The following is a 26,972-nucleotide window of genomic DNA, read 5'->3' as shown; positions in this document are numbered from 1 at the left end:
AAGGTATGTATAAATAGATTATAGATATATAAATAAATGATAATTAATCTATGATTAATCTATGTTTATGTAAAATGAATCAAATCAACGCTGATCGGTCGACGGTTCTCCTACTGTTTTTATTCTCAAAACATTGTGAACTTCCCAAATTTGAACCGTCATGACGAGGGGTGTTCGCGAAGCTCATTCTTTTTATATCATTGGTATCATGTTCGTAATGATGATATTCAATGTTAACCTATGAGTTTTCTATCAGTTTTCTTTGTATGTTATTTAATTATCTGTGCATGCTCACATGAATGAATGAATGAATGAAGTTCGCTTGATGGTTTTTTAATAATAAAAAAATAAATAAATAGAGTTGTTTGGGCAAATAAAAATACTTGTTGCCTTTTAATGGTTAACCACTTCTTTTAGAAAAGCATCTTTGGTTGGACAAAACATGTTTAAAATTATATAAAAATAATAATACAGTAATCTAGAGATAGATAGATAGATAGATAGATATGGAGATCGATTGTAACCCTTCAACAGAGTTTTATCAAGCTGTTGCTTCATTGGCCGTCATTGAAAGGTTTACAACTAAAAAGAATAAGAATAAAGGAACAAAATGTGATTGGTTGGATCCGGATATCTGCAACAACTATCAAGATTTAAAAGATGAATGGATAGAACAATATGAAAGTTGTACAAGTAATATAGATCAATTGATTATGTGGTTAATACATCTTTGTAAAAGTAATATAACAACTGTATGTATCATTATGGTAATTAATGTTAATACATCTTTAACTCTTCCTTTTTGTATATTTTATAGTTTAGAGATCAAGCAATCAATTTGCTCTATGATAAATTATCAGTACAAACAGTACAAGACAATGAAAGTCCATTTTTAAACCATAAGGATATAATCATTGGAGTAACCAATCTACTTGAATTGAAATTACCACATGACCAACTAATAACTATCATTGATTCATTGGACTGTCTTTTTCAACTATTAATAGATCAAAGTATGTAATATTTATTTCATTTACATTTTCAAAAATGGATGGATGATTTAATATTAATATTAATGTATTTATTATCATTTAGATGATGAATTGGCATTTCATAATAATATTTGTAGTTTAGATTTTGGATGTCCCATTCTATGTGAAAATGTATTGGTTTTATTGGAGAAATCACATTATTTATTCAATTACCTTGAATGGGTTTACGATGATGATGGTACGTGTATTTATTATACTTTGGTTGCTAAATGTTTCAAATCTCATCTTGATCATGATCATGATGTAGACATTGACACTCAAAACCAAAGGATCAACAAGGTTTTAAAAAGAGCAAATGGAATTCCATTTGTTCCAACAGAGAGAATATTATAATTTATACACACTAGAAAAAAGAAAGACTTTTAGAAATTATTAAATCTTTTGTTTGGGAATTTGCTGAAAATGTCAATTCCTACGATTATGACAATGAAAGTTTAAATGAAGCAGTGTCATGTTGGGGTTATATGTACATACATAAAGGAGGCAAGGATATGGATGGAATCAATCATTTAAAAGGTTTACTTGAAAGCAAAGACATTGAAAAGTCGAACAAATCAACCATTGCATGGGCATTTGTGGAGACGGTCAAAGACTATAGTCATCAGGGCTATTTACATCTTCCAGTGGTCATGAGGTTTATAGCAGATGAAAAGGATTCTACTTTTTTCGATCTTTTGTATGCTCTACCCATTTGCAAGGAGATGTGTCCATACCTAGAGTCGGTATACTTGCCAAAACTAGAAATTGATAAATCTTTAAAATTAAAAGTACTTGAACTATCAATTTTAAAGTATGGTATGGGTCAAACCACCCAAAATCTCTTTCGTGACTGTATTACAAAGAGATTATCAAAAGAAATTGTCCATAAGAGTCAAGTTGAAGAACTACTCTCATTGACTGAATTAATGCAAGGTTGTATTTGGGACACAGATTTGATAGAATTGATTCTTGAAAAGTGTATGGAAACTTCTCTTGTCCTTTCTATAGAATGCTTTACTATTTCACCTAAACATAGCAAGGACAAACAAAATACACTAAATCTGATCAATCAAATAATCCAAAATATTGTAGATAGTAAACAAGGAGACCTTATTTTTAAAAAATTAGATAATACTTTTCCTCTTATAAAACAAGAAGAAAAAGAACAAGTAAATAAATAAATCAATGTAAATAAAGTAAATAAATGTATTATAATATCTTTATATTATTATTTGAAAACATATTAAAAAAATTAAGTGGCCCCTTTAATCTTTATAGTCTTTACAAAACAAATCGCAACTGCTTGATTCCTCTTGTATTGTCTGATCCTTTGTAAACCTTTCAATGACAGCCAATGAAGCAACAGCTTGATAAAACTCTGTTGAAGGGTTAGAATAATCAATCTCCATATCTATCTATCAAAAGAAAACCCTCAAGTGTTCCTCAAATCAAATATTTTTAATTTTAAAGAAAGAATGGATAGAACAATATGAAAGTTGTACAAGTAATATAGATCAATTGATTCTATGGTTAATACATCTTTGTAAAGTAATATAAGATCATTTGAATTAACAAAAGTATGCTTGCTACTTATAGTTTAGAGATCATCAGTACAAACAGTACAAGATGATGATGATGACCAAAGTTTATTTTCAAACTGTAAAGATATCATCGTTAGATTCACTGATCTGTTCAAATTGAAATTACCAACTGAGCAGCTGACAACTATCATTGATTCATTGGATTTTCTTTTCAAATTGGCACCAAAAGACGGTATGTTATATTATCTATATCCCTTTGAATTAGATCTAAATTAATATTTACCACTTCTTCCTTTCTTTTCTCAATATCTTATCTCTATAGATGATAGAATGGATTTTCATGATCATGTTTGTAGTTTAGATTTTGGATGTTCAATTATTCATGAAAATGTATTGGTTTTATTGGAGAAGTCTCATCATTTATTCAATTACCATCAAGAAGAAGAGGAAGATTTGAACCTTTATTTACAATTGGTTTCTAAATATTTCAAATCAAATGCATCAGACACCGTTGAACGTATCAGCAAGGTTATAGATAGAGTTAGTGGAATGACAATTGGAAGATGTAAAGAACAACAACCGACAATCCTTGTAAACCAAAATGCGATTGTTGTCTGGCCTTTGAGATGACTGTATTTTCGAGTAGATCCTTTAAATAATTGATTCCATCCATATCCTTGCTGCCTTTACAATACAGTAACTTCATGGCTGTGACTGGCAATAATTTCTTTTGAAAATGACGCAACGATACAGTCGCGGTAGAGTTTCTGGGTGGTTTGACCCATACCATAAAGTACACAGGTATTATAGAATTCATTCTTACAAAGTGTACAGAGTATACTAGAAACTTTACCAATTTTTTGTCTCAAGACACTTTGGACACCCAATTGCGCAATGAAGTTGATCAAAGTATGGTTCATCAAACATTCAAATATATTACCAAGATTAAACAAGAAACATCCCCTATTATAAAGGAAAATATATTCACAAACCTTTTTCACAGAGTTAATTAAATAAATAATAATTATTATACATTATACTTTTTGGAAATAAAAATAAATTCATTTTTTGTTTTTTTTTTTTTTTGAAAGCAGATCTACACTTTCAAGTTGTGAAGTTCATCTTCTTCATATCTGCAAGTAATACTACTTTCAAAAAGAAAGAAGAAAATGGATACCAATGGTTAATATAAATAAGATAGATAAAACTATAGTATAGTATAGGTAGAATGAATAATAATAATAGTAGTAGACAAAAATGTTACATAACAGAGAGACTGTCCAATTTGATATTATTGAATATCGTTGAACAGCTGACAGACAACTTGGATATCGTATGTCTATTACTGACGTGCAAGAGGTTTTATTTCGAATTGCGACACAATGACAATATCAAGTTTAAATATATACACTATTTGACGTTGACCAAGGGACATGGTATCGTTCATCCTCTGACAGCACTAGACCAAACACCACTACATACATTCAAAGAAATCATAGCAAGATCTAAAAGAAACCAACTATTAATAGACCATGACCATATCTATGGACTTGGTTGTAACCATCCTCCATCATCCTCCTCCTCCTCCTCTCCCAACACAACAACTATTACAATAGCAACTACAAATAAGAATAATAATAACAATAATAATATAGTAGATACAATAAATGTTAATAATAATAATAATAATAATAGTAAATATGTTAAATATGTATTATTTGAAGCAGGAGATTGTGGAGGAGAAGGACATTTGAAACGATTCGTACCACCTTCAACAAAACGACTCTATGTTGAAAATGTCAGTCATGGTGACGCGAGTAGATTGAATGCAGGTGACTTGCCACCACAACTAGAGGAACTTAGTTTACAAGGATGTGGATCAATTGAGCCTGGAATCTTACCAAACTCACTCAACCAACTAGAGATAACGACCGGTATCAATGTGGAGCATGATTCGTTGCCACAGTCACTCCGTGCATTCATGTTGTACAAGTTGCATAGTCAGATATTCAACTTTGACTTTGACGGCGAGTTTCCTCCTTCGTCGTACCAAAAGACTATCCGTTTGTCAACTCTTCATCTAGACAACCTCTCCTTTCTAAACACACTCGATCTGTCGAGTGTCAACCTCGAGTTTGACGACGACCTAGTCTTTCCACCCACATTGACCACATTGCTCATTACGACTGACCAGCCTTTACCAGATGCTGGCCATACCCTCCCACCATCACTGACACACTTGCAATTGGATTTCAGTGGCAATGAAGGTGAAGAGGAAGTGTTTGAAGATTCAGTACTTGACCTCAACCATTTGGTCCGACTTTGTTCACTACATCTCCTCTTGGAGGGTATGGTTGCGTACAAGCCAGAAATATCCGGCTTCCCATCACCACGTCGTTCAAGGAACTGCTCTTGTTTTCGTTTGACCCTATTCCAATTGGATTTATTCCACCGACTGTACACGACCTCATTCTCTCGCTGTCACTTGAACACGACCGCGACCGTCTGTTGGTAGGATCCATTCCATCAAGTGTCAAGCATTTCAAGCTCGATACAGCAGCACACTACATTCCACCCGGTTACATACCTCCACGCGTGCAAACCCTCCGCATCTCGTTTAGCAATCGAAACGATGCGCTGCGTGACCATGTCATTCCCAACAGCGTTGAGAAATTAAAATTAATTGGATACAACCACGATATTACAAAGGGATTGTTACCAGACACTATCACATCGTTACACGTGTCTCGTGTAACACCTCAGACTAGTCTCCCCAGCCACCTCAAAGTTCTGCATGTCGACGGTGCATGCGACCTACCTCAACCTCTACCACCAACACTTGAACGACTCTCTTACCAAGGACTCATGACTGGACCTATCCCGTCTTGCCCGTCTCTTTCCACACTGTCTATTCCCGTTTCAAAGGAGCTTTTGGTCGTATCGTCTTTGTTTCCAGATTCCAACATACCCAACAACATTAAACATTTGGATGCAATGATCAAGAATGAACCATTCCATTCACAATCAATTTATTTGGGCGACATTATCAGTCAATCCAATATCGAAACCATTGGTATTGATTGTGGCAGCATTTACCATTTTGTATTTTCCATTCGAAGAATCGATTCCAATACAACACTTATTGTCGAGAATCATTCCATGTATGGTGGTTTTTGTATTCACCCTAAACTCTCAATCAACAATAATTATTATCTATCAGTTATCTTTAATCAAAATGGTCCGCTTCCCATCATTTCAAATCGTCTAGATAAAAATATTATTTTTAATAATTTATCTTCTCCACCAACCATGAGACCATTAATAATTAATAATTAATAAAATATTTAATTTACTTTTACATTTATTCATTTATATTTTTTTTATTGACCAGGAAGTTTCATTGTTTTACATAATTCTGGGCAATCAACTCTTTCAAACATCCATAAATGAAAGGTGCTATCCTCTAATTTTTTTACTTTTGATAAATCTCTTGATACTCCTTCTGGAAATATGAAAGGAATAATGATATCGTCTTGTTTTTTTGAAAACCACTGCATCTCAGGGTACGTCTTGTCAAAACCTAGATTTCTAAAGAATGCGGGGTCTTGAACATTGGTAAACTTCATTATAATTTCTCCTCTTAGTGATGCTTCAAATCTTATATACATTGAGGTACCAGCCACTTTTCTGCAACAAAGGATCACTTTATTATGAAATACGGGAACTTAGGAATTGATTATATGTATCATCGTATGTATTACCATCACCATCATCACTGTCATCGTCATCATCGCTAGAACATTCTTTTTCATCGGATTTCGATGGGCTCTTTCTCTTCTTTGTAAATAGTTCTTTTATAAAATAGTTTACATAAATAAATAAACAATACCAAAATACCTCTGTGATAAATAAAAATACATACCTCTTGCTGAAGCTAAATCAGAATTAGTTTTTTTACTTTTAATCACCGCTGGATCTACTTTTGGAAACATTTTGTATAAATCTTTTAAAGGAAGATTTGTGAGTGCTTTAACTATTTCTTTGTTATCCCAATGGATTTCTTGCAACTCTTTTGTGATTGGTGGAATATTTTTTTTTTGTTTGCCAACCATTTCTTTTTTAATTAATTAAATATTTAAGATAAATAAATAAATGGATATTAGTCATTTGAAAAAGATGAATAGTATTAAAATTTAGATTAATCCAACCACATTTAGATTTCGATAATTTTTCTTTTCTTTTTTTTTGGGGTTGGTTCCATGTAAATAAATAAATAGTAGTGTTTAGAGACTTTTTATTATTCTCTTTTTTTTTTTGTTTTTTGTATTAGTAAGAAAAAAGAATTAATTGTGAATGTAATTCTGGTGAAAGGAATTGTTTGAATTGTTCTATGACTTGAGTAATTTCTTTTTGATTTACAATGATTGGGGTGGTTTTTGTGAATTTGTTGGTGAAGACTGTCGATCTGCCAGTGGGTGCGATGATTTGAATGTCGAGTCCAAACTTGCTTGCATATTGTGTGTAATGGGATCGTATCTTTTGGTTGGCTTTGAGCTCAAATGTGAGTTCATCCGACCGGAGAAAGGCAATAAAGTCGTCAGCCGATTGCCATCGCAGACAGTTTGGTCGTTTGCCCTCGCATTCCGAACACTCTAATTTGGCATCGGGAAACATAAAAGTCGGAGACAACATATCTGATAATTTGTATATAAAGTTCATAGCATAGTGTTGTGCGTCGAGTGGCAGCGATGATAGAGGTTGTTGTTGTTGGTTTGGGTTAAAAAACTCTGTACGCAACTTGTGAAAAAAATCGACATAGATGGAGGGCACCGAATAGACGAGATGGTTGGATAGCCACTTGCAGGCTAGAAATGCACGTACCAGCGCATTTGACAATTCCGGTATACCTTGTTGTCGACAAAATGAAAACATGTTGATGCAAGTCTGTAGGATGTGATCGACCTTTTCCTGGCTTGCCTTGGACAATACAAACACTGCCTCTGGTGGTGCTGTAATAGTACGTAATATACATTCGAAAAGATGGTACACCTTGAGAGCCAAGTCATTCAATGACAATAATTTACCAAACTGACCATTACCTCGATAGTACTGTATCAGTGCCAATGGAATACTCTCTCGAAACAGAGTCATTGCATTATCGGCAACAGTTCGTGAATCTGATCTCTTCCAATATCGATCCAAAAGTATTTGAAGTGGTTTCTCGATGAATTGATCACCACTCTCCCACAACCTGTACAAGCTGGCTAACAGCTGGATTCTAATCTTGTTTCGGGTCTCTAAACCATTGGCCAGCGATTCTTTGACCGATTCCAACACGCTTGGAACAAACATGTCTGGATTTGAAAATATAAATTGTCGGAGAAAGGATAAAATCGATCCCAACGTTTGGTAGTGACTGCATAGATAGCTTTCGTCATCACACGGACAAAACGATGGTAATAGTTGGTAAAAGAATTGTGTAATCAATGTTTGTAATTTTAATTCTTGATCCACTTTTAACCATCCTCCAAATGCATGTCTAAATTGCCTAATCTTATCAAATAATATATGTATTGATAAACATGATTTACTAATATTTTCTTCATTTATAAATGCTTTACTTGGTATTCTATAAAAAATTAAAATAATATTAAATCATTTCTTTCTTTCTTTCTTTTTTTTTGTTTACATACAATAAAATAACATCTAAAGGATATATTTCAATGATTTTAGCAATTAAAGATTGTGAATCTTTTAATCTTGTTTTTGGGGTTTCAAATAAATTTACAAATAGTTTTGGGATGATTGGAGAGAAAGCATTGGTAGAGATAACTTGATATCTTGGTAGTAAATTGAATAATATATCTTCAACTGCATATAATAATACATTATCAACACCAGACAAGTATTTTGAAATTTCATTCAAAAGTTGGTTATCTCTTTCCAAGAGATCATTGTTTGGTATTGCCAAAATATTATGTAGTCTAACCACCAATGCTTGATAAGCTTGTTCTGGTGTTAACAATGTTTGTGGTGGTTGTACTTCTTCCTCTTCTTCTTCTTCCTCCTCTTCTTCCTTTTGCTTTTCAACATTGGATTTCTCTAAAATGACAAGAGCAGGTTTTCGATAGTATCTTTCGTAACTATTGTCTTGGTTGTTGGCCATTAATTTGAAAATTTTTTTCTTACTGAGACCTTCAACATAATAATCCAACTCTTTCTTGTTTGGTATCAATTCATGACTTTTAATTCGGTATCGACCATCCATGAGTAGTGTATCAGTCTTCCAATCACGTACTCTTAGTAGACAGTATTTAGTGTTGTGACTGGTTATAGTCCAACAATCAAAATCATCTTCGTCAAGAGACTCATCCTCTGAATTTTCATCGGGTAGATAATATCCTCCATCTCTATTATAATAATAATGGGAACCTAGGTTAGTGAATCTAGAATTTATCTATTAATCAATTCAACATACTCTATGACGACCAAAATAGCTTTTGCAACTTTACAATTGGCTGCAATTAATGCATTGGCAACCGATCGAAAGGGTTTATAACTGATTGACTTGTCATCTTCATAATCAGAATCAGGGTCTTCGTATGGATGATCTAATCCTTCTTCTTGTGTATAAACAATTTTTGCAGCAACTGGTGGTTTAATAAATGATTTGAAATCTGTATAAACAATCTTTGCTATACGAGGGGGAGCAGAGGTATCTTGCTCATTAGCCCTAATTCTCTTGTTGTTCTTGTTTTTAGTGTCTTGTTGGTGTTGTTGATGTTGTTGATGGACTACTTTGAATACATCTTCAACTCTTTGTTTTAAAGCATTGGTTTGTTCCAAAGATGCGTCGACGTTGCCGTTTTGTTCTTGTTCTTGTTGAATCGTTGTAATAATCCTTGTCAATGCTTCTATTTCTACTTTAGTATCTATGATCATTCTTGCCACCCACCATTATTCTTTTTGGTTATTTGAATAATAATTGACGTAGACCGAGTAGAAGTAGAGTAGTCCTATCTCTCTCTCTCTCTAACCCTATCTGACTATATGTTGTTATTACTCTTCTATATGTTTGTTGTCTTGTCCTTCATCATCACTATACAACAAACATAATGAATGGGTGCGCCAACCAAGCGAATCATTTTTCTTTTTCTTGAGATTTTTCTTTGATCGACCAAAGGCGGAAATTAAATATAACAATAATTAATATATGATTTATTTATTTTATTTGATAGTTGTAACAACTGCTGTTGGTTGTTGTAATTGGGTGTTGGGAGGTGATAGAATAACACGATTGTTTGATGACCCAAGTCCATTATTGTTAACATTTTGAGTAGTATTATTATGAGTCTCCATATTCTTTCGGATGATTGATGATACTAGATGATTACAACTATGAGGAATAGTATCTAATTGTGACATTGTGATGGAATGGAGTTGATCAAGTTTCAACGAGAAGATGTTGGATAGATCCAATAGGATGTTTTCCGATTTGTTGTAGGTTGGTGATTCCATGATGAGGGCGATTGTCTCGACTGGAACAGGTTCCTCAAAACTATCGAGATCTGGTGAATACATGGTCAAGAGTTGTTTGATTTGTGCGTCTGTCAAATTGGGACAGACTTGCTTTCTAGTCTCCGAGTCAGTCACCAATGTCTTGTCGACCATCAACACATAGATGGTTTCCTTGATTTGTGATAGTTGGTTGGATGCACGTTGTGCCCATTCGCTTCCATATCCCTTGGACCAATACTCGAGCTCTGATATATTCATCTTGAGATGAATACTACTACGCAAACTACACAAATCCTTTCTCAACAATATTTCATTAAACAACAATGAATTAATGTATTTGAATACTTGTTCAAACAACATCTCTCTTGTTGAATCATAAACAAAATAATTTTGTAATGTTGAAAATACTTTTGATCTAAAACAAACAAAAAAAGAAAAAGAATATTAATATTATTATTAATTATTAATATATAATCTATATTTGACTTACAAATATTGTGTTAAAGGTTCCATTAAATCAATATCAGTATTTGGATCATTTAATGAACGATGTACAATTGGTTGAATGTAATCTAATAGATTTTTGACAAGTGAATTATAAATCTTGAGAAGAATGTTTTGTAATTGTGTCTTGATACGAAGAATAGCCATGGTTTGAGGAGGTGGTTGTGGTTGTTTAGTTTGTTGACCAGCAATAGGACTATTGGGGGTTGATGATTGATGATCAATGACATAGAGCATCAAAGATACATTTGAGAGCCAATAACAACTACCGTCAAGATCCAACGAATGAGTGTCTCTTGTAATCATCGTACCAAGTGTTTCAACATAGTATGATAGAATGTCTCTTGCAACAGCAGTCTTTTTCTCGTCCTCTTCCACTCCGCCAAGTGCATCTTTAAGGAAACAACGAAGTATAATGTACGATGGTTCTGGCATCATATTATGAACAAATGATGGTTCCTTGGCAAATAATAATTGGTCCACTAAATAACGACCAGCAACCTCTTTGTTATTATTGATTTCCAATGCCATCATGAGATCTGGTACACTATTATTACTACTTGGTTCAGTTGCAAGTGTCTTTTGTCCATGTTGGTGTTGAGATTGAGCTGGTACATTATTCTCTACAATTTGTTGGAAATCAACATAAGATAATGATTTACTCATACCCTTGTTAATTAATATTTGATCCTTTGAAATTGGTCTCTGTAACTGTTGTTTTTCTTGTTGTTTAGTTTGTTTTGGTCTACCCATAATGACACCTTGAACCATACCACCACCACTGCTATTTGCCAATCTTTCCTTTTCCAATCTTTCCTTTTCAAGTTGATCTTTTAATTCTTGTATCTTTTGATTCAAACTTTCAATCTCTTGTTGTTTACCATGATCAATGTGTTCAGATGGAACTGGTGATACTCTAGTATCTGGTCCTCTTGGTTGGATGACAGATGATGATGATGATGATTCCGAATCTGATTTGATTGGAATAAAGGTATGTGGGTTGTTGTCTTCTTGTGGTTGAGTTGTTGGCGGAGGAGTGACAGATGTCATAGTTGCAACGAGTGGCTTGGATGGTGTTGATGGTTGTTGTTGTAACTTTTGATTTAATTGATTGATAGTATCTTGCATATCATCAATAGTTGATTTTAATTCAACAATTTCTGTTTGTGAACGTTCAAACTTGTTCTTGGTTACATCTAGTTCGTCCTTGGCCTGTTCGGCAAGTTTGGCCATTTCCAACTTTTCTTGCTCGATACGTGCTGCCATCTCTTGTTTTTCCTGTTCGACTCTTTCCTTTTCCTCTTGCATTCTTTTGGCAATCTCTTGTTTCTCTAGTTCGGCTTGTTCCTTTTCCTCTTGCATGCGCTTGGCAGTTTGTTGTCTCTCCTCTTCCATACGTTGTTTTTCCAACTTCTCGGCCTCCAAACGGGCGTTCATCTCCTCGGCCTGCTTCTTGAGCTTGTTTTGCTCCTCGACGGCACGCGACAGACTCTTGGCTTCGGCACGCAACTGCTGCAACATGCGACGGGCCATCTTGACCTTGTACTGACGCTTGATGCGACTGGTGGCATTCAACATGTCCTTGAAATGCTGGTGCACGGCACAGCCACGGGCATGGGTCTGGAGAGAGAGTGCGGCACGCTCTTTGACCAGCTCTCTGAGCTCGTCGGCAATGATGGTCGATCGGATATAGGACTGCAGACAGGTGGATGCAGACAGGGTGTCGGCATACTCTTGGGCAGCCAGACTCGACCGCGTGTATGTCTGGAGAACAATTGCCATCTGGATATCGACCAACTGCTTTACCTCTAGTCTACCCAACTCGCGACGAATGAGTGTTTGCAAGTGGACAGACGCACGTTTGAGCTCGGTGTATCTGTGTCTCTCCTTGAACCCCTTCCATCTCTTTTGTATGCGAACCGCCGACTTGGACATAGTCTCGTCACGCAACAATTCGAGGTTGGCAATAATACCCGACCGGAAAAAGATCTTGGACACACCAAACTGAGCATTGTCAATGTCTATACCGAGCTTGCCAATGAGTACTTCGGTACCCTTCTTTGGCTCGTTCAACAGATGACTCTTGCCCACCAACTCGGCTGCTGCGAGTAGTCTGTAACGCTTCAAGAACGAGTCGTACTCGAGACGTCCGGGGTACCCCGACCGAGAGATACGCAGTTGTTCAATAACACCACCACACTTGAGTTGTTGCAGTACCATTGGTTTCTCAAAATGGTTGGCTTGTTTGATAGTGTTTGGCTTGATACAACGGATATAGTGTGGACTGGTTGCATTGATGGTTGTCATGAGTTGGTTGAGTGAATCTTTGAATTGTGTTGAAACCGACATGAATTTAAATCCAGATGATGGTTGTCCTCCTTTTGACGATGACGATGCCGATGTCGATGCAGTACCATTTTGTTGTTGTGGTTTGGGTTGTGAAAGAGTTGTTATAATAGTTTTAAAAAATGACCAAGCTGTAGCTTGCAATTCCATCACTTGTTCGGCAATGATAAAATCCTTGTTCTTTTCTAAAAATAATTCTGTATCATAATCAACCTTTTTTAAAATTAAATTAAATAAATAAATAAATAAAAGAATTAATAAATATTCTATCAATATGAGTAGCAGTCAACCAAACAACAAACAACAACGCAATGATAATATTATTATTATTATTATTAATTTTTGGAGGGAAAACAATCAATCCAAAAAAGAATAATATCACATGCATTGTATGTGGTTTGTGGGTGAAAGTGATGGTGATGGTGATGGTGATGACGATGATATCATATGTGTAATATATTTACCTTTCCAGCATAATGATCAATAGTGAAATGAGTGTTGGAGAAACGAGCTTTCTCAAAGTGTTTGGTCTTTGCATGATTTGAAACCAACTTTGTTGAAAGGGTTGTAGGTGTTGCTTTGGGGAATTGACTCTCTTCATCCAAGATTGATAGAATACCAAGTGGTTTCTTTTCTATCAAATCTATACAATCTTGATTGTCATTGAATGTAATGTACGACCAATCGATCTTTTCCTTTGTATATTCTTCTTGTTCAAGTTTAAAGATTTGATGATTAAATTGATTTTGTAACTTTTCATTTGCCTACAAAATAACAATAATATATCTATATTAGTACATACTACATATCTATAGTCTATATCCATTTTGTTATAAACATACATAATTAATTGTAAATTGTTCAAATGAATTTGATTCAAATGATTCAAAACTATTTGTCAAGTTAGAAAAAAAAAGAGATCAATTTACTTTAGTTTTAGTTTCATTGCATTCATATCTTAATATCTTTATATTTTTAGTTACATACCCATAAATATCTAATATACCAATGAATACATTATCACCTTTAACCTTGTTAATAGAATTGTTGATTCGAAGTACAATCCAATCGAATAATCTTGAATAGAGATACATGGCTAGAGAATCTCTAGCTTCACAAGCTTGTTTTACATTCATTGGAATAGTATATCTACAAATATAGAAGGATAGGGTAAGTTAGACATTAATAAATGAATATTCGTTTGATATACTATATACATACGACTCATTACCAGCTTTAATAGTTCTAGTTATAAATGTTGATTTTAACTTTTCTTTTGAAACTTGTAATAGTGAACAAAGGGTTTCTAAAGGGTCATAATCTTTAGAGACACTTGATAGAGTAGATGATGATACCAAGTCGGCAGCATTGTCTTCACCACCTTCCTTTTCTTTAAATTGAATGTTACCACAATGCAGAATGGCTGCGAGTATTTTGTAGACGCCCATAAGGTCGTCTTCTGTGAATCCTACAATTTCGAGTGCTTGTTTGGTCTTGGTAAAGATGTCAGAGTCATCGACTTGATCGACATCTTGACACCCGCTATTGGACAAATAGGTAAAGTCGGATGGCTCGTTGGTGACTGAGAGGGTGTCTCTCACAGACTGGTCAACACCACGCAAGAACTGGTAAAAGATGTGGTAGGAACGCTCGTTGGTTGGAGGACTGACTATACGTGACTTTTCAAGGAGATAGGTCTCGAGACTGGCACCGACGATGGTGCCCTTGATCTTGTCGAATCGGATGGTAATAAACTTTCCAAAACGTGATGAATTGTCGTTACGCAGCGTCTTGGCGTTTCCAAATGCCTCGAGAATCGGTGTTGACTTGATGACCTGTGCTTCAATGTTGTTGTTGGCCGCTGCGTCTTGCGTCGACTGGCCGCGCATCTCTCCCATGGCCGCAAAGTATTGTAAAAGGAATTTGGTCGTTTCAGTCTTGCCGGCACCACTCTCGCCACTCACTAGAATCGACTGGTTCGATTTGGAATTGAGCATCTGGCGATACGACGACTCGGCAATGGCGTAGACATGGGGTGGTAACTTGACAACCGGTTGGTCGCAGTAACTGTCGATCATCTCTTTGGTATATATTGGTAAATTACAGTATGGATTAATGGCAATCAAAATAGTGCCAGTGTATGTATAAATAGTATTCAATTCATATCTTTTAATTAAATTATGTATAACTGCAGGTTCCTAAAAAAACAACAAAAAGATTATAATTAATTTTCAAAAATATAGGTTTCTATTTTTTTTTTATATTTACATGTAAATGTGATAAAGATGTCATATCATCGATACCTTCTTGTATAACTGGATTTTGGAATTTAACTTCATCTTTGGTTACTATTACATCCTAAGAGAAAAAGAGAGAGAGAAACAACAAGACAACAAATGACAACAAAAATAATAATTTTGAAATGGATGGAAATAATAATAATAATTAGAAATGGATGGAATTAAAAGGAGGATGGAAACACCAATAATTATGTTTGTTTGTTTGTTAGTTATAACTTACATTTCCAGTTTCAGTTTTAATATGTATTTTATCATCAGATTCTTTTGTTATTTCACCAGATATCCATTCTCCTGTTTTGTCTGGATTCTCAACCCAAACATTTCCTCTACTAATTTCAATCATTTTCTCTTATTTGTATCTCTATCTATCTCTTATTTGTTGATTGTTGGAAAAAAATAATATTATCTCTTTTTTGGATTTTAATAAATTAATTTAAAATTCTTTGTTTCGTCTTGTGTACTTGGTAGAAGCAAGAGCAAGTATAAAGTTATATCTGTCAGAATTGGAAATTTTAAAATATTAATATTCTAATTCTAAATTTAACCTGTTTTCAATATTATTATTATCATAATTTAGTTAATATGAAGTTGGAGTTGGACGATAACAAATTGTTGTTGTTGTTGTTGTTTGTGGAAAGGCAGATAAAGATGGATGGATGAATGGATAGATGGATGGATGGGTGGATAGATTCACACGAAAACGATAATAGTTATTTTTTTTCTTTCACCCCCTCCTTCTCTCTCGTCTCTTATTACGTACAATGAACATAGTAGTAGTAATATTAGTAATACTAATAATATCTGTCTATCTTTATCCATCATCATTGTTTTGGTGGGAGAGGTTGGGGTAGGTGGGTTGGGTTGGGTTGTATGTCAGATTTTTTTTTTTCACGGATATCGAACGAACCACACGACACTGATAGGCAATAGTGTAAGGTGGGGGGGGGGGTTAGGGTTAGGTAGAACAGATACAAACAACACCTTTACTTACTTACTTTTAGACGTCGACAAATAACAATAATAATTAATTAATAGATAGTGAATGTGAATGTGAATTTGGATGTGGATGTGCATGTGACCAATAAGAATGACTTATTTTATTGATTAGAGAAAACTATTTGTGAATATTTTACTACCTATACTTATAACTACTAAATGCTAAACTATTATAATAAAATAATATGTTTTAAACTACAAGATCCAAAGTGATTAAACTATAGTTAACTGGTTGGTAAAAACAATGGTTTCATATGCTTACTCTCAACAAGCAGTAAGAGAGAGAGAGAGAGTATAGAGAGAACATATTTAATCAAATTTGGATGAGTACTACCGACTCGATAGTATTATTTCGAATTTCACTTTTTTTAATTTTGTTTTTGGTCTATTTGTTGACCACGAACTCACTATGTATGCCATGGTTTTTTTGTCGGGACAACCTTTTTTTTTCAACCGACGCAACTTCCATCCGGTTGGGGGCCTTCAGTTGATTGTTTCTTGCCTCATCTAAAACAGGAATAGATTTTAGATTCATATTGAGAGCACATGTACCTACCACTTGTAGGATATTTTTGGGGTGACAAAAAAATGAACAAGAGAGAGTAAATCATGATTTTTTGGTTTATTGAATAGCCCAACTAAATAACAGTAGAGAAGAAAATATATTTTCGCAATGTTCCAACAATCACTAATCATACATATTTCTATTTGTTGACAATAATGCTACAGACAGACTGACTGGACATCATAGTCGAGAGTACACCCTAAATACAGTTTACTCCATTTTTGTGTTTCAGGCGGGATTTTGCTCGCCAGTCTTAATAGTGAGAATAGAAAACCATAGATATGCTGTACCATTATTAATATGTCTTTTAGATGTATAATTATATTGGTATATACATATGTATTATTTTAATTAATAATTTTATCAAAAAATAATAGAGGTCTCAGATGGGCTTGATCAAGAAGTTCAAAATCCTTTTTCTTTTTATTATTATAATTATTATGCAGAATCTTCAGGAAATCTTGAACATAGTTATTGTCATCATGTTTAGTTACAACTTATTGTATAACAGCTGATGATGATCATATATCATCATTGAAGGACAGGCAAAAAGTATGTTTATACAGAAAATGATTGATTGATGATCGATCATCTTCATCAAAGAAGCCAAAACTAATTAATATCTTTCTTTCTTTCTTTCCTTCCTTCTTTCCTTTCTTTCTTTAACAACAAGTAAAATGACAAGTAAACTACTATTAGATAATGTATCAAGTATAGAGAATACAGGTGTTGATTATAAAGAGATAATGAATGACCCTCAGTTCAAATTTCAAGGTTGGTTGTGGAATCATGCAACCATACGAAGATTGTACGGCATGGTTGAAAACAAGTTGGAGGGATGGACACCAACCACAAGAGAAGAGATTGATAATGTAGTGCGTGCAATGCGAGCTGTCGAGGGATTTGTACTCTACCATCACAATGAAGAGGACAATGATGCCTTCCCTTGGTTGCAACAACACCATCCTAAACTTGCTACGGTACTACAAGAGTTGGACAAGGACCATCAACACTGGGACAAAATATCGAGTGAGCTAGATATACTTCTCACTACCATTGAAAAGGATCAATCTCTCACATCGGCATCATCGCCTGGGTGGCAGTCTACCCATCTCGCATTGGTCGATATCAACAAACGTGCCATCAAAGTTATCGTTGACCATCTCAAAGTGGAAGAGGAAAAGTTGGTACCCATGTTCAAGGCGATCGATAAAAAGGAGCAGGAAAAGTTTGACCAAAAGATGCAAGACAATACCCGTGCCAACGGTGCATCCACCAGTAGATTCAATCTATGTGCCATGTTTGATACTGCCAACAACGACCCAATTGTAAAGAGTGGTACTGACAAGCTTGTACCTTGGCTTGCCAGAACCATGCTTCCCAAGATATGGTATAAATCAAATTATAAATGGTTTTTAAAAGCATTAAACACAAATACCAACAATGAAAAGGAAAAGAAAAAGATCAAAAAGGAAAGGGAAAAGGAAAAGGTTGTCAACTAATAATTAAATAATTAATCAACATCAACAACAACAACAACAATATAAATCTTTTGTTACAATATTATTATTATTGATTAGAAATGATCTATTTGGTTTTTATTATTATCTTTTCATCTTATTATAAAGTTCATTTAATTTTAACTTTGATTTGGCAAAGAGGAGACCATCGAAATCTTGAATAATGTCGTTTTTGTAGGACAATTTAAATAAGTTTAATTGCATTGACATGAATTCAAAGATGATAATACCAAAAGAGGAGGTGTCTTTAACAGAAGCACCTGGATTTGAAGATGAATCGAATGGATCTTGAATGGAAATTGGACATTCTTTGTTGTTGTCCTTGTACGATTGTGTTGCCAATGTAATATTAGTTGGTTTACCTAAACGAATACAAATTAATTGATTGGCATAATCAAACTTGCTATAGAAATTAAAGAAACCATAGAATAGTTGGAATAAGGTCATTTTGTTTTGACTGATGAATCCAGTGTGGCGAGGATCAATAAACTTCCAGTCATCCTTTTGTTGCAACTGATCGTCTGGAAATGAGTCGATGTTGGAGTGTAATGATGGGAGGACTGGAGGTTGGACAGTTTGAAGATAGAATATAACCATATTCAACCATCCGTATGATGAAAGGGTTCCTTCGCTAGCATCATTGATATACTTTCTCGATGCCCAATACTTGATGAGCAACATGAGTTGTTTGGCTCTCTCATCAATTTCGGAATATGCTTTTACCAACAACGAGTTTCCAATTGCCAAACGATTGTTAAAGCACATATCGTACGACACTTTGTGCTTTAGATCCCTGAACTTAATGATTGGCACTTTGATAGAGTCCAGTATTCTCTCCACGTGATACTTTGGTTTGCCTTTGACTTTCTTTTTGTTAAGACACAAGGCTATTCTCTTCATTAGATCCTTTCGGCCGACTGGGTCAGATGTATTAAAGTCGGTCTTGAAACAAACATCAATGTCACTTGATTCCAATTGAATACCATTTACAAATGATCCGTATGACTCGAAATTGTCCTTGGGGAAATTAGTCTTTAGCAAACTGAACAGTTCGCTCTGACTAGTTTTCTTGGCCCACAATGTTTGATCGCTACACTTTTTAAAGTCATATTGGGTCGACAATAAATCATTGATCTTTTGGATATGGACTATATCTCCAGGTAGTGGTTGAGTGAAAGAATTAGCCTTTTGTTTGAGAACCAATTGACTGAGATAGCTTCTAAATTGCAGATTTCTTTTTTTAGCGCCGTCAGGGTTGTATCCTTTCAGTGAGTCATAAAAAGAAATATTATTGCTTCCTTCATTTATGAATCCATGGACATCTTTTGAATAGTAATAATCGGATGATGAATTTGACACGTCCCTCTCGTCATTGTCGTCATCATCGCTATTGTCGTCTTGGTAATCTCCAATATTTGATAATGAAAATAATTCCTCTAATTCTTGTTCAAATGATTTGGTAGTGAGAGTGATTAATCTCTTTGGATTCTTTATCTTTAAAAAGTTTTAAAACGATGTCGTTAATATTAATATTATAATATATATTAATTCAATGTTTACAAATAAAAACATACCATTAATTAAAGCCGAGCCATTAATATCGATTGTTTGCTTCTTTCTATCGTCCAATTCTTTTTTAAATGAAATGAGGTTGACCACCTTGAAGACTTGGAGATCTGTCTTTTTGGACGTAGTAGACAGTGAGTTTTTAAATTGGGTGGTGTGAGGGGCATCCAGATGGTCATCGAGTATGTATGCTCTACACGATTGATATGACTTTCCAGTTGGCTGTGGTGCAGAGATGACTTGAGCAAACACACATTTTGACTTTGATTTGATCTGAAGCAACACTAGATCTTGTTTGTGTAGATCTGTGACTCTTGACAAAGACTTGAATTTAAAATCTAGAAACATTCCATCCTTGGTGGCAGTGAGTGACACTGCCTTTGATGCAACCGATTTGATCTTTTTAAAGTCCAATAGACCTTCGATCGTGTCAACTGTCGCTCCAATGTCTGTGATATTGCCAACAATCTGGCGTCTAAGATTTTCAAACATCAACGGCACTACTAATTTTCTGTACTGATCGAGTGTTAATTGTTCTGGCAATTGAGATGTTTGAATATAAAGTCCCAATCTTTTTAATCTTTGTGGTCTACATCGTAAAAAGAGATTAACTATTCGATCATACTGCAGGTATCATTAAATTTAATATGAGAGAGACAAGTGTGAGTAATCAAGTTGTAGAATATGTAAAGGATGTTACTACCAATATTGGTACATACAATATTTTTTGTAGATTCTAGACAATCTATATTTCTTAAATTATATAAAAGCTTTTTCTCCTCCAATTCCCCAATTAAATTGTTTGCTTCATTTCTTAGTGTTGAAATTTTCTTATGGTGCTCTTGTTCAATCCTTCTTTGATCTTGAGGGATGTACCTGGTGGATTTGAAATTGGATTTGGTTGATTTGATTTCTCCAACAAGACAAGTTAATCGATTTAGCTTTTCATAATCTGCAATTGGTGGAAGAGAAAACACAGAATCTATATCGAATTTGGATGAATCTTGAACATGTGCTGGAACTGTAACAGTTGTTGGAACTGTAACAGGTACTGGAGCTTTAACAGTTGTTGGAGCAGTAACAGGTGCTGGAACAGTAACAGATGCTGGAACTGTAACAGGTACTGGAGCTTTAACAGTTGTTGGAACAGTAACAGGTGCTGGAACAGTAACAGTTGTTGGGGCTTTAACAGGTGATGGAACTGAAACAGATGCTGGAACAGTAACAGTTGTTGGAACTGTAACAGGTACTGGAGCTTTAACAGTTGCTGGAACGATAACAGGTGCTTCTGTAACAGGTACTGGACCTTTACTTGGTAAGGGGACATGAGATAGTGATTCTTTTAATTTGATGGCTTTTTTGTCACGTCAATCAATTGATCCAACCAACTTTTCGATGACCTTGATCCTATGACCTAATTTTTCTTTATTTTTCATGGATGTTGACTTTGTTTTGGAAACTTGTAACTTTTTATATCTTTTGCCCAACTCTTTTATTTCATTCTCTAGTTTTTGGTCCAATGAGACTTTTGAATGAGGTGACAGATCGATAAAGCTGACCAATTTTTTTGATATTCTTCTGTATTCATCCAAACTAACTTGACATTCTTGTTGCATTTCTGTCAACTTTTGGATTTCACGATATCCTTCGAAGGGATCTTTTGTCAAAATGGACATGCTGGCGTTTATATAATGTTTCTTAGCCTGAGAAAGCTCCCTTGACACATTAGGTATCTGGCTTTTTAAATTCTGTATCTCTGTCTCACCTTTAAAAGTTGAGAGAGTATCCATTTTACTGGTTGCATTCTATTGTTATTTGTTGAGGTTTAAATAAAAGAATAATATTTTAGTTGTGTTGGTTGTTGTAGCGCCGACACCAGCAAAGGAAGGGAAAAAAGAAAATAATTTTGACCACGAAAAAGATCTTGCGTTGCAGCTGAGTCATCACCAAAGATCATTGAACGCAAGTCCACCAAATCAATCTAAATTGAATCTAGGTTAGTTTTCGCTGAAATCCACCTATTGATCTAAATATTTATTATTATTATTATTAATATTATCTCTTTTTTTTTTTGATTTGTCAAAATCATCACATCATCATGGTTATTATTTTTACTCATCTTGTTTGTCATCTATCTAAATGTATCTTTAACATTTGATTTAAAAATGTTCAAAAGAAATAATATTTGATGTTATATATATTTTATTTCTCAAATGACCAATTAAATTTAAATAGAGACTCTTTTGGATTAAATAAATTGGATCATATTGTTGTTGTTGATTGATTTTCGTTGAGTGATTATGCCACCAGCAAGTGATTGTTTCTCCAATACCAATACATTTCTATTGTCTGCATCCAATCTTTGAATTGAAAATTGTATCGTTTTTCTATCACTTTTAACGGGAGAGTCGTCACAAAAAACAATAGATAAATATCTAACATTGGTGTGATTGATTATTTCATCCAATCTAAAAGCCTCTTTGGTGTATTGGTTGAAAGTTTGGCAAACTAGAAAAGTAGTATTGTGAGGGAGCCATTGTTGTTGAGATTTTTTGGGGAAGAGCGAGGCGATTGAATAGACTGGAAGATTATTACTACCACGATCGTAGACAGGATCAATTGATATTGATAGATTGGTGACAGGTGGTGGAATATTACCACCAATGGTATAGTCTGCAATGGTATCGTATATCTTGAGGGTTTCAAGATTGGGATAAGAGGCAGTTGGCAACAGACAAAATACTTCGAAAGGTTGTACTCCCAAAATCGCTCACTCATCTAACCATCAAGGGAGACTACGAACCTGTCAAAATACCTCAATCTCTCATCAAATTAAAGCAGGTGGCCGATGCATCAGTCTTTTCCTCGCTTCCTCGCCATTTAAAAAAGGTGGCTTGGACAAATGACAAAGTTTGTAACTTTGTGGCGTTTCTTTGATGATAGTGAGCTTTTCAAGAGTGGATGGGAAAAAGTTGGCTGGAAAGTTTTGAAAGGACCCTAGAATAACGAGTTTCTTGAGAGATGGGCATGACTTTAGATCGATTGCTCCAGCAATCAGGATACCCTGTTCAACACATAGTTTCTCCAACACTGGCATTGTCCACTCTGTTCGTGGGAATATGATACGACCGGGAGAAAAGATATCGAGAACCGTGATAGAGGGAGGCACCCTCACCTCGATAAACGTGTTGATTGCAGTTTCGTCTGCGTCCAACCTGAATGTCTTGAGATTTTGTAGAGTGGAGAGATCGAAACATGACATCTTTTCCCCTGGGCGTACACTAACGGCGATCTTGAGATATCGGAGCGACTTTAAGGAAAGGAATGTGTCTCGTGGAGGTACTTCAATCACATTCAGAGTGAGTGACGTTAGGCTGCTTGATAATATGTTTATTGTTAACTTGTAAACAGTTTTATCATAATAGTAGTAGTATTATCGTCTGCGTCCAACCTGAATGTCTTGAGATTTTGTATTATCATATCTGCATTATCTAATCTATTATTATATCTGCATTATCTTCTATCTCTTTTATGATATGTAATACTAATAGATTAGATAAATTTAATATCGTTGTCATAATGAATGAATGAATAATACTGCTTTGTGCAGAATACTCATAGTATTTTTTAATTTAAATAATTATTATTTTTTTTTAATTTAATTTTGAAGGTGAAGATGCTGCTAAGTATTGAGTAGTCTATCAAGATATGTATAGATATGCATAAATAGTAGTAGTATCGTTAAATGGACTATAGTCAACAAGAGAATATAATAATATTAAAAGAGGATAGAGAATTGATAACCAAAGTATTCAAGAATCCTTATGTGTTGGGAGTGATTTTAAGAGAAAGAGATGATGTCGTTTTAAAGAGTGAAGCATTTTTAAAAGATGTATCACAACCATTGCATGTGATGGCTGCAAGAGGTGAATTCGATCATCTACGGTTTGCGATCTCTACACTCTCTAAAATTCATTTCAGTCTGATTGAACAGGCCTTGTCGAGGGCTCAGACTGACATTACTTCAATCTACCCCATACTACCAATCGATGCTGCAGTCTATGCTAATCGTCTTGACATTGCTAATTACATACGTGCAGTGTCAATCCCAAAAGGTATTAAATCCTCTTTACTCGTTTCAATAGAGGCTACCTATCAAGCTGGACGACACTTGAATTTAGAGATGCTCAAATTCATCGTTCAAACATGTCAAATTGGATGGAACACTCAAACCATGTGTCATATCATTCGCAGTGCATTAAAAGATGAAGATGAAGATAGAGCATTAGAAATGCTACAGTATCTTCTTCAGAACAAGATATCGTTAAACGATCAAACTAATTGGGTTTGGTATGATGATCATACTAGTCCGTTATATGTTGCCATCAACATGGGTAGAGTAAGACTAGTCAAGTTCTTATTGGATCATGGTCGCATTACACCTTATCAAAAAGTATCGACCATTCAATTAATTGGGACACCTGGAATCTGTGCAACTCACGTTCACCATGCCATTAGGTTGGGAAACCAAGAAATCATAGCATTGGTGTTGGGAGGTACCGACGTCAAAGATCGCTTGCCAATCGATCATCATGGGTTCGCAGAGTTGATTTACTCCTCTGTACACTCTAATGATATGAATATTGTCAACATGGTATTGGAGACAGCCTGTCCCTTTTACAATCAAGATGTTGCTTTGAAATTCACTCTACCCAATCCATTCCTACCAACCATTGAATTGTCAGATAAAGTATTGTTGTATTTATTATCACCAACCTGTCCGTTTAGTACAATGGTTCAATTTAATATTGATATTTATATTAATAGTGGAAGGATAAAGACTGTTGAAAACTTGTTGTCACTTGAAAAGGCAAATAGATATTTTAATCCAAGTGAATTGGTTAAACGTGGTGACTTGGAGAGATTAAAGCAATTGACTCTACCCAAACTAAAATATATGCCATCACAAATGTCGATCGTATCGACTGTCGACACACCCATACCAAACGTCGAGATGATCAAGTTTCTCGTCACCAACAAACTCATCCGACCCGAAGGTAGAGCCTTGGAGATGGAAACAAACCAAAACCAACTAGCCATCAGATTAATGTGGAACAATACAATCAAGAGACATGAAAATAGTGGTCAACAACAACAACAACAACAACAACAACAGTCAGATATGGATTCATTAAATTGTTTAAAATATTTTTTTGAAAAGAAATTAATTAACAAGGAGCATTTGGTCAATGCACTCATCTATTGGGATGGTGATCAAACCATATTCACAGTGATACCATCGTATATTGACCACATCAAAAGTCTACAAAATAATCTTTCAAAGGTCATCCAAGCAAAACTCAACAATACCCAAGACCCACAACTTCCCCGTCTCAAACTGTACCTAGATGAAAACAATCGACCACACTTTAAACATGGTGTCACATTCCTTATTGACCATTGCACAGACAAAAATGTATTTTTTGGTGATGTCGCATGTCGTACAGGAGACTTGGATCTAGTGTCACTGCTTTACTCCAAAAACAAGAACTATTTTAGTCCAAATGCCATTAAAATATGTTCCCTTTACAGCAAGAACCTAGATATATTAAAGTATCTAGAAAGGGTTCATTTCAATGGTCAGTTGCCAATTGGTCAGATTTATGATCTCATTTCATCTACCTATTTGTCATTTTTTGAATTGGTCAATTCATTTCCTTACCTTTTCGAAAACAGAATCAATTCAACATCACTACCATTTGCAATCTCATCAAAGCAATATGACAGTATTCTCTACTTTTTCGACACCATTAAAACAGAAGAAAAGTTTCCTCAATACTCTGTTCCGAGTGCCAGCCCCACTCCAACTCATGGTAAATTCTGGGAGATTTATCCAATTCACGTACTATTTAATCGTCACAATCAACATTGTCCAGTAGTATATTAGAATTGTTTTAATGAATCACTGAAAAAGAGTAATAGGGACACACAGATGTAGGTGAGTGCATGCAGCCATTCTATTCACCTGAATAATATTATCATTGCCCACCAACCAATATCTTCTTCATCAACATTGTAATCCGCAAGTATCAAGAGAGATATTTTGTAAATAATTATTTATTTATTTATTAAATCCACATATATGTGTGAATAAATAAAAGCAGTTAGCTAAATCTAATAGAATTTTCTTTTTTTTTTGTGTGATTATCAATTAGAATTGATGTGGTTAACAACTACACAATTTTTTTTTTTATCTAGACACACACAGTGTGGTAGATAGATGTGGAAAACGAGGAATACTGTTTACGGATACCACCATAATGAGAGATTGAGAGAAATAGATAGTTATCAACAAAATTGATTAACCCAACACCACACCACACCACATAGATATGTACACACATTGTGATACAATAAACCAATGAATTTACAATGGCAATTATGTTGATGAGATATCTAAATGTATCTTTGCCAAAAAGATAAACAAATAAAATTTACTATTGACTGTAATAGATCTATTGTTATTGTTGTTGATTTTATCCATATATTGTATTTGCAATAAAATTGGAAGGGATATCCTATTTATGGTCAAATTTAACTTTAATGGGCACCCCATGACATGAGATAAACGTTCATCCTTTGATATTCCGACTGTTCATTTAGTAGTATTATTATAATAATCATATTAGTTTCCATTTTAAGTGATGTTGATATATATCAAATCAGACTCAAAGTAAAAAGATCCAAGAATGGCAATAATGGGTATGAAATTTTCTGTGCATCCTCCCAATCCATATGGAACTGTATTAACATTCTTTCTTCTTATTTATCTATAGCATCAATGATGAGATTAGATCCAAGATTTTGTCTAAGAGGAGGAGAACATAAAATTTTATTACTTCAACATGCAGAAGATACAATAGGAGAAATGATGTCTCAATCAGCATCCTTTTTAACATCGAACCATTTTCATTGTTTTTCACCCATTAATAGTTCCTTTTTAATTGGAGGTAGTTCTGGTGGAGGAAGTGACAGCCGTAAACATTTAAAGAAAGATAGAAGTTTTTCTTTAAAATAATCATATT

General features: G+C 34.6%; 10 protein-coding genes across 10 annotated transcripts; 5 read left to right on the top strand and 5 right to left on the bottom strand.

The window, feature by feature from the left end:
• Positions 1-506: 506 nt before the first annotated feature.
• DFA_09271 (uncharacterized protein) lies at positions 507-3,202 on the top strand (the record flags this gene model as incomplete). Its single annotated transcript, XM_004354573.1, has 8 exons — positions 507-752; positions 818-1,013; positions 1,096-1,331; positions 1,400-2,009; positions 2,160-2,200; positions 2,502-2,579; positions 2,633-2,804; positions 2,895-3,202. 8 exons carry the CDS (start codon positions 507-509, stop codon positions 3,200-3,202), a joined length of 1,887 nt encoding a protein of 628 aa, XP_004354625.1.
• A 539-nt stretch (positions 3,203-3,741) lies between these two features.
• Positions 3,742-5,553, top strand: DFA_09270 (uncharacterized protein; the record flags this gene model as incomplete). The annotated part of the gene is made up of 3 exons (XM_004354572.1): positions 3,742-3,754; positions 3,796-4,852; positions 5,433-5,553. 3 exons carry the CDS (start codon positions 3,742-3,744, stop codon positions 5,551-5,553), a joined length of 1,191 nt encoding a protein of 396 aa, XP_004354624.1.
• Positions 5,554-5,952: 399 nt separating this feature from the next.
• Positions 5,953-6,198, bottom strand: DFA_09269 (uncharacterized protein; the record flags this gene model as incomplete). The annotated part of the gene is made up of 1 exon (XM_004354571.1): positions 5,953-6,198. The coding sequence occupies one exon, from the start codon at positions 6,196-6,198 to the stop codon at positions 5,953-5,955; it is 246 nt and encodes an 81-aa protein (XP_004354623.1).
• An 82-nt stretch (positions 6,199-6,280) lies between these two features.
• On the bottom strand, positions 6,281-6,684 carry DFA_09268 (uncharacterized protein; the record flags this gene model as incomplete). The annotated part of the gene is made up of 2 exons (XM_004354570.1): positions 6,281-6,423; positions 6,495-6,684. The coding sequence occupies 2 exons, from the start codon at positions 6,682-6,684 to the stop codon at positions 6,281-6,283; spliced, it is 333 nt and encodes a 110-aa protein (XP_004354622.1).
• Positions 6,685-6,898: 214 nt separating this feature from the next.
• On the bottom strand, positions 6,899-9,514 carry DFA_09267 (uncharacterized protein; the record flags this gene model as incomplete). Its single annotated transcript, XM_004354569.1, has 3 exons — positions 6,899-8,201; positions 8,266-8,982; positions 9,051-9,514. 3 exons carry the CDS (start codon positions 9,512-9,514, stop codon positions 6,899-6,901), a joined length of 2,484 nt encoding a protein of 827 aa, XP_004354621.1.
• Positions 9,515-9,799: 285 nt separating this feature from the next.
• On the bottom strand, positions 9,800-17,094 carry myoH (myosin; the record flags this gene model as incomplete). Its single annotated transcript, XM_004354568.1, has 10 exons — positions 9,800-10,505; positions 10,581-13,153; positions 13,405-13,704; positions 13,783-13,831; positions 13,928-14,089; positions 14,162-15,138; positions 15,209-15,298; positions 15,461-15,569; positions 16,377-16,403; positions 16,964-17,094. 10 exons carry the CDS (start codon positions 17,092-17,094, stop codon positions 9,800-9,802), a joined length of 5,124 nt encoding a protein of 1,707 aa, XP_004354620.1.
• A 384-nt stretch (positions 17,095-17,478) lies between these two features.
• On the top strand, positions 17,479-18,303 carry DFA_09265 (uncharacterized protein; the record flags this gene model as incomplete). Its single annotated transcript, XM_004354567.1, has 1 exon — positions 17,479-18,303. One exon carries the CDS (start codon positions 17,479-17,481, stop codon positions 18,301-18,303), a length of 825 nt encoding a protein of 274 aa, XP_004354619.1.
• Positions 18,304-18,405: 102 nt separating this feature from the next.
• Positions 18,406-21,677, bottom strand: DFA_09264 (uncharacterized protein; the record flags this gene model as incomplete). The annotated part of the gene is made up of 6 exons (XM_004354566.1): positions 18,406-19,815; positions 19,882-20,080; positions 20,234-20,511; positions 20,607-20,640; positions 20,764-21,198; positions 21,277-21,677. The coding sequence occupies 6 exons, from the start codon at positions 21,675-21,677 to the stop codon at positions 18,406-18,408; spliced, it is 2,757 nt and encodes a 918-aa protein (XP_004354618.1).
• Positions 21,678-22,187: 510 nt separating this feature from the next.
• Positions 22,188-26,163, top strand: DFA_09263 (uncharacterized protein; the record flags this gene model as incomplete). Its single annotated transcript, XM_004354565.1, has 7 exons — positions 22,188-22,234; positions 22,520-22,553; positions 22,639-22,797; positions 23,675-24,645; positions 24,715-25,363; positions 25,502-25,825; positions 26,146-26,163. 7 exons carry the CDS (start codon positions 22,188-22,190, stop codon positions 26,161-26,163), a joined length of 2,202 nt encoding a protein of 733 aa, XP_004354617.1.
• A 473-nt stretch (positions 26,164-26,636) lies between these two features.
• Positions 26,637-26,965, top strand: DFA_09262 (uncharacterized protein; the record flags this gene model as incomplete). Its single annotated transcript, XM_004354564.1, has 2 exons — positions 26,637-26,649; positions 26,724-26,965. The coding sequence occupies 2 exons, from the start codon at positions 26,637-26,639 to the stop codon at positions 26,963-26,965; spliced, it is 255 nt and encodes an 84-aa protein (XP_004354616.1).
• Positions 26,966-26,972: the final 7 nt, after the last annotated feature.

The sequence above is a fragment of the Cavenderia fasciculata genome (assembly GCF_000203815.1).
Source record: "Cavenderia fasciculata unplaced genomic scaffold Scf_EU5ZYIE01DZOHE-5, whole genome shotgun sequence".
In the NCBI taxonomy this organism is placed as follows: Eukaryota; Evosea; class Eumycetozoa; order Acytosteliales; family Cavenderiaceae; genus Cavenderia; species Cavenderia fasciculata.
The sequence above is the reverse complement of the archived record's forward strand: the minus strand, read 5'-3'. Positions and strand labels throughout refer to the sequence as shown.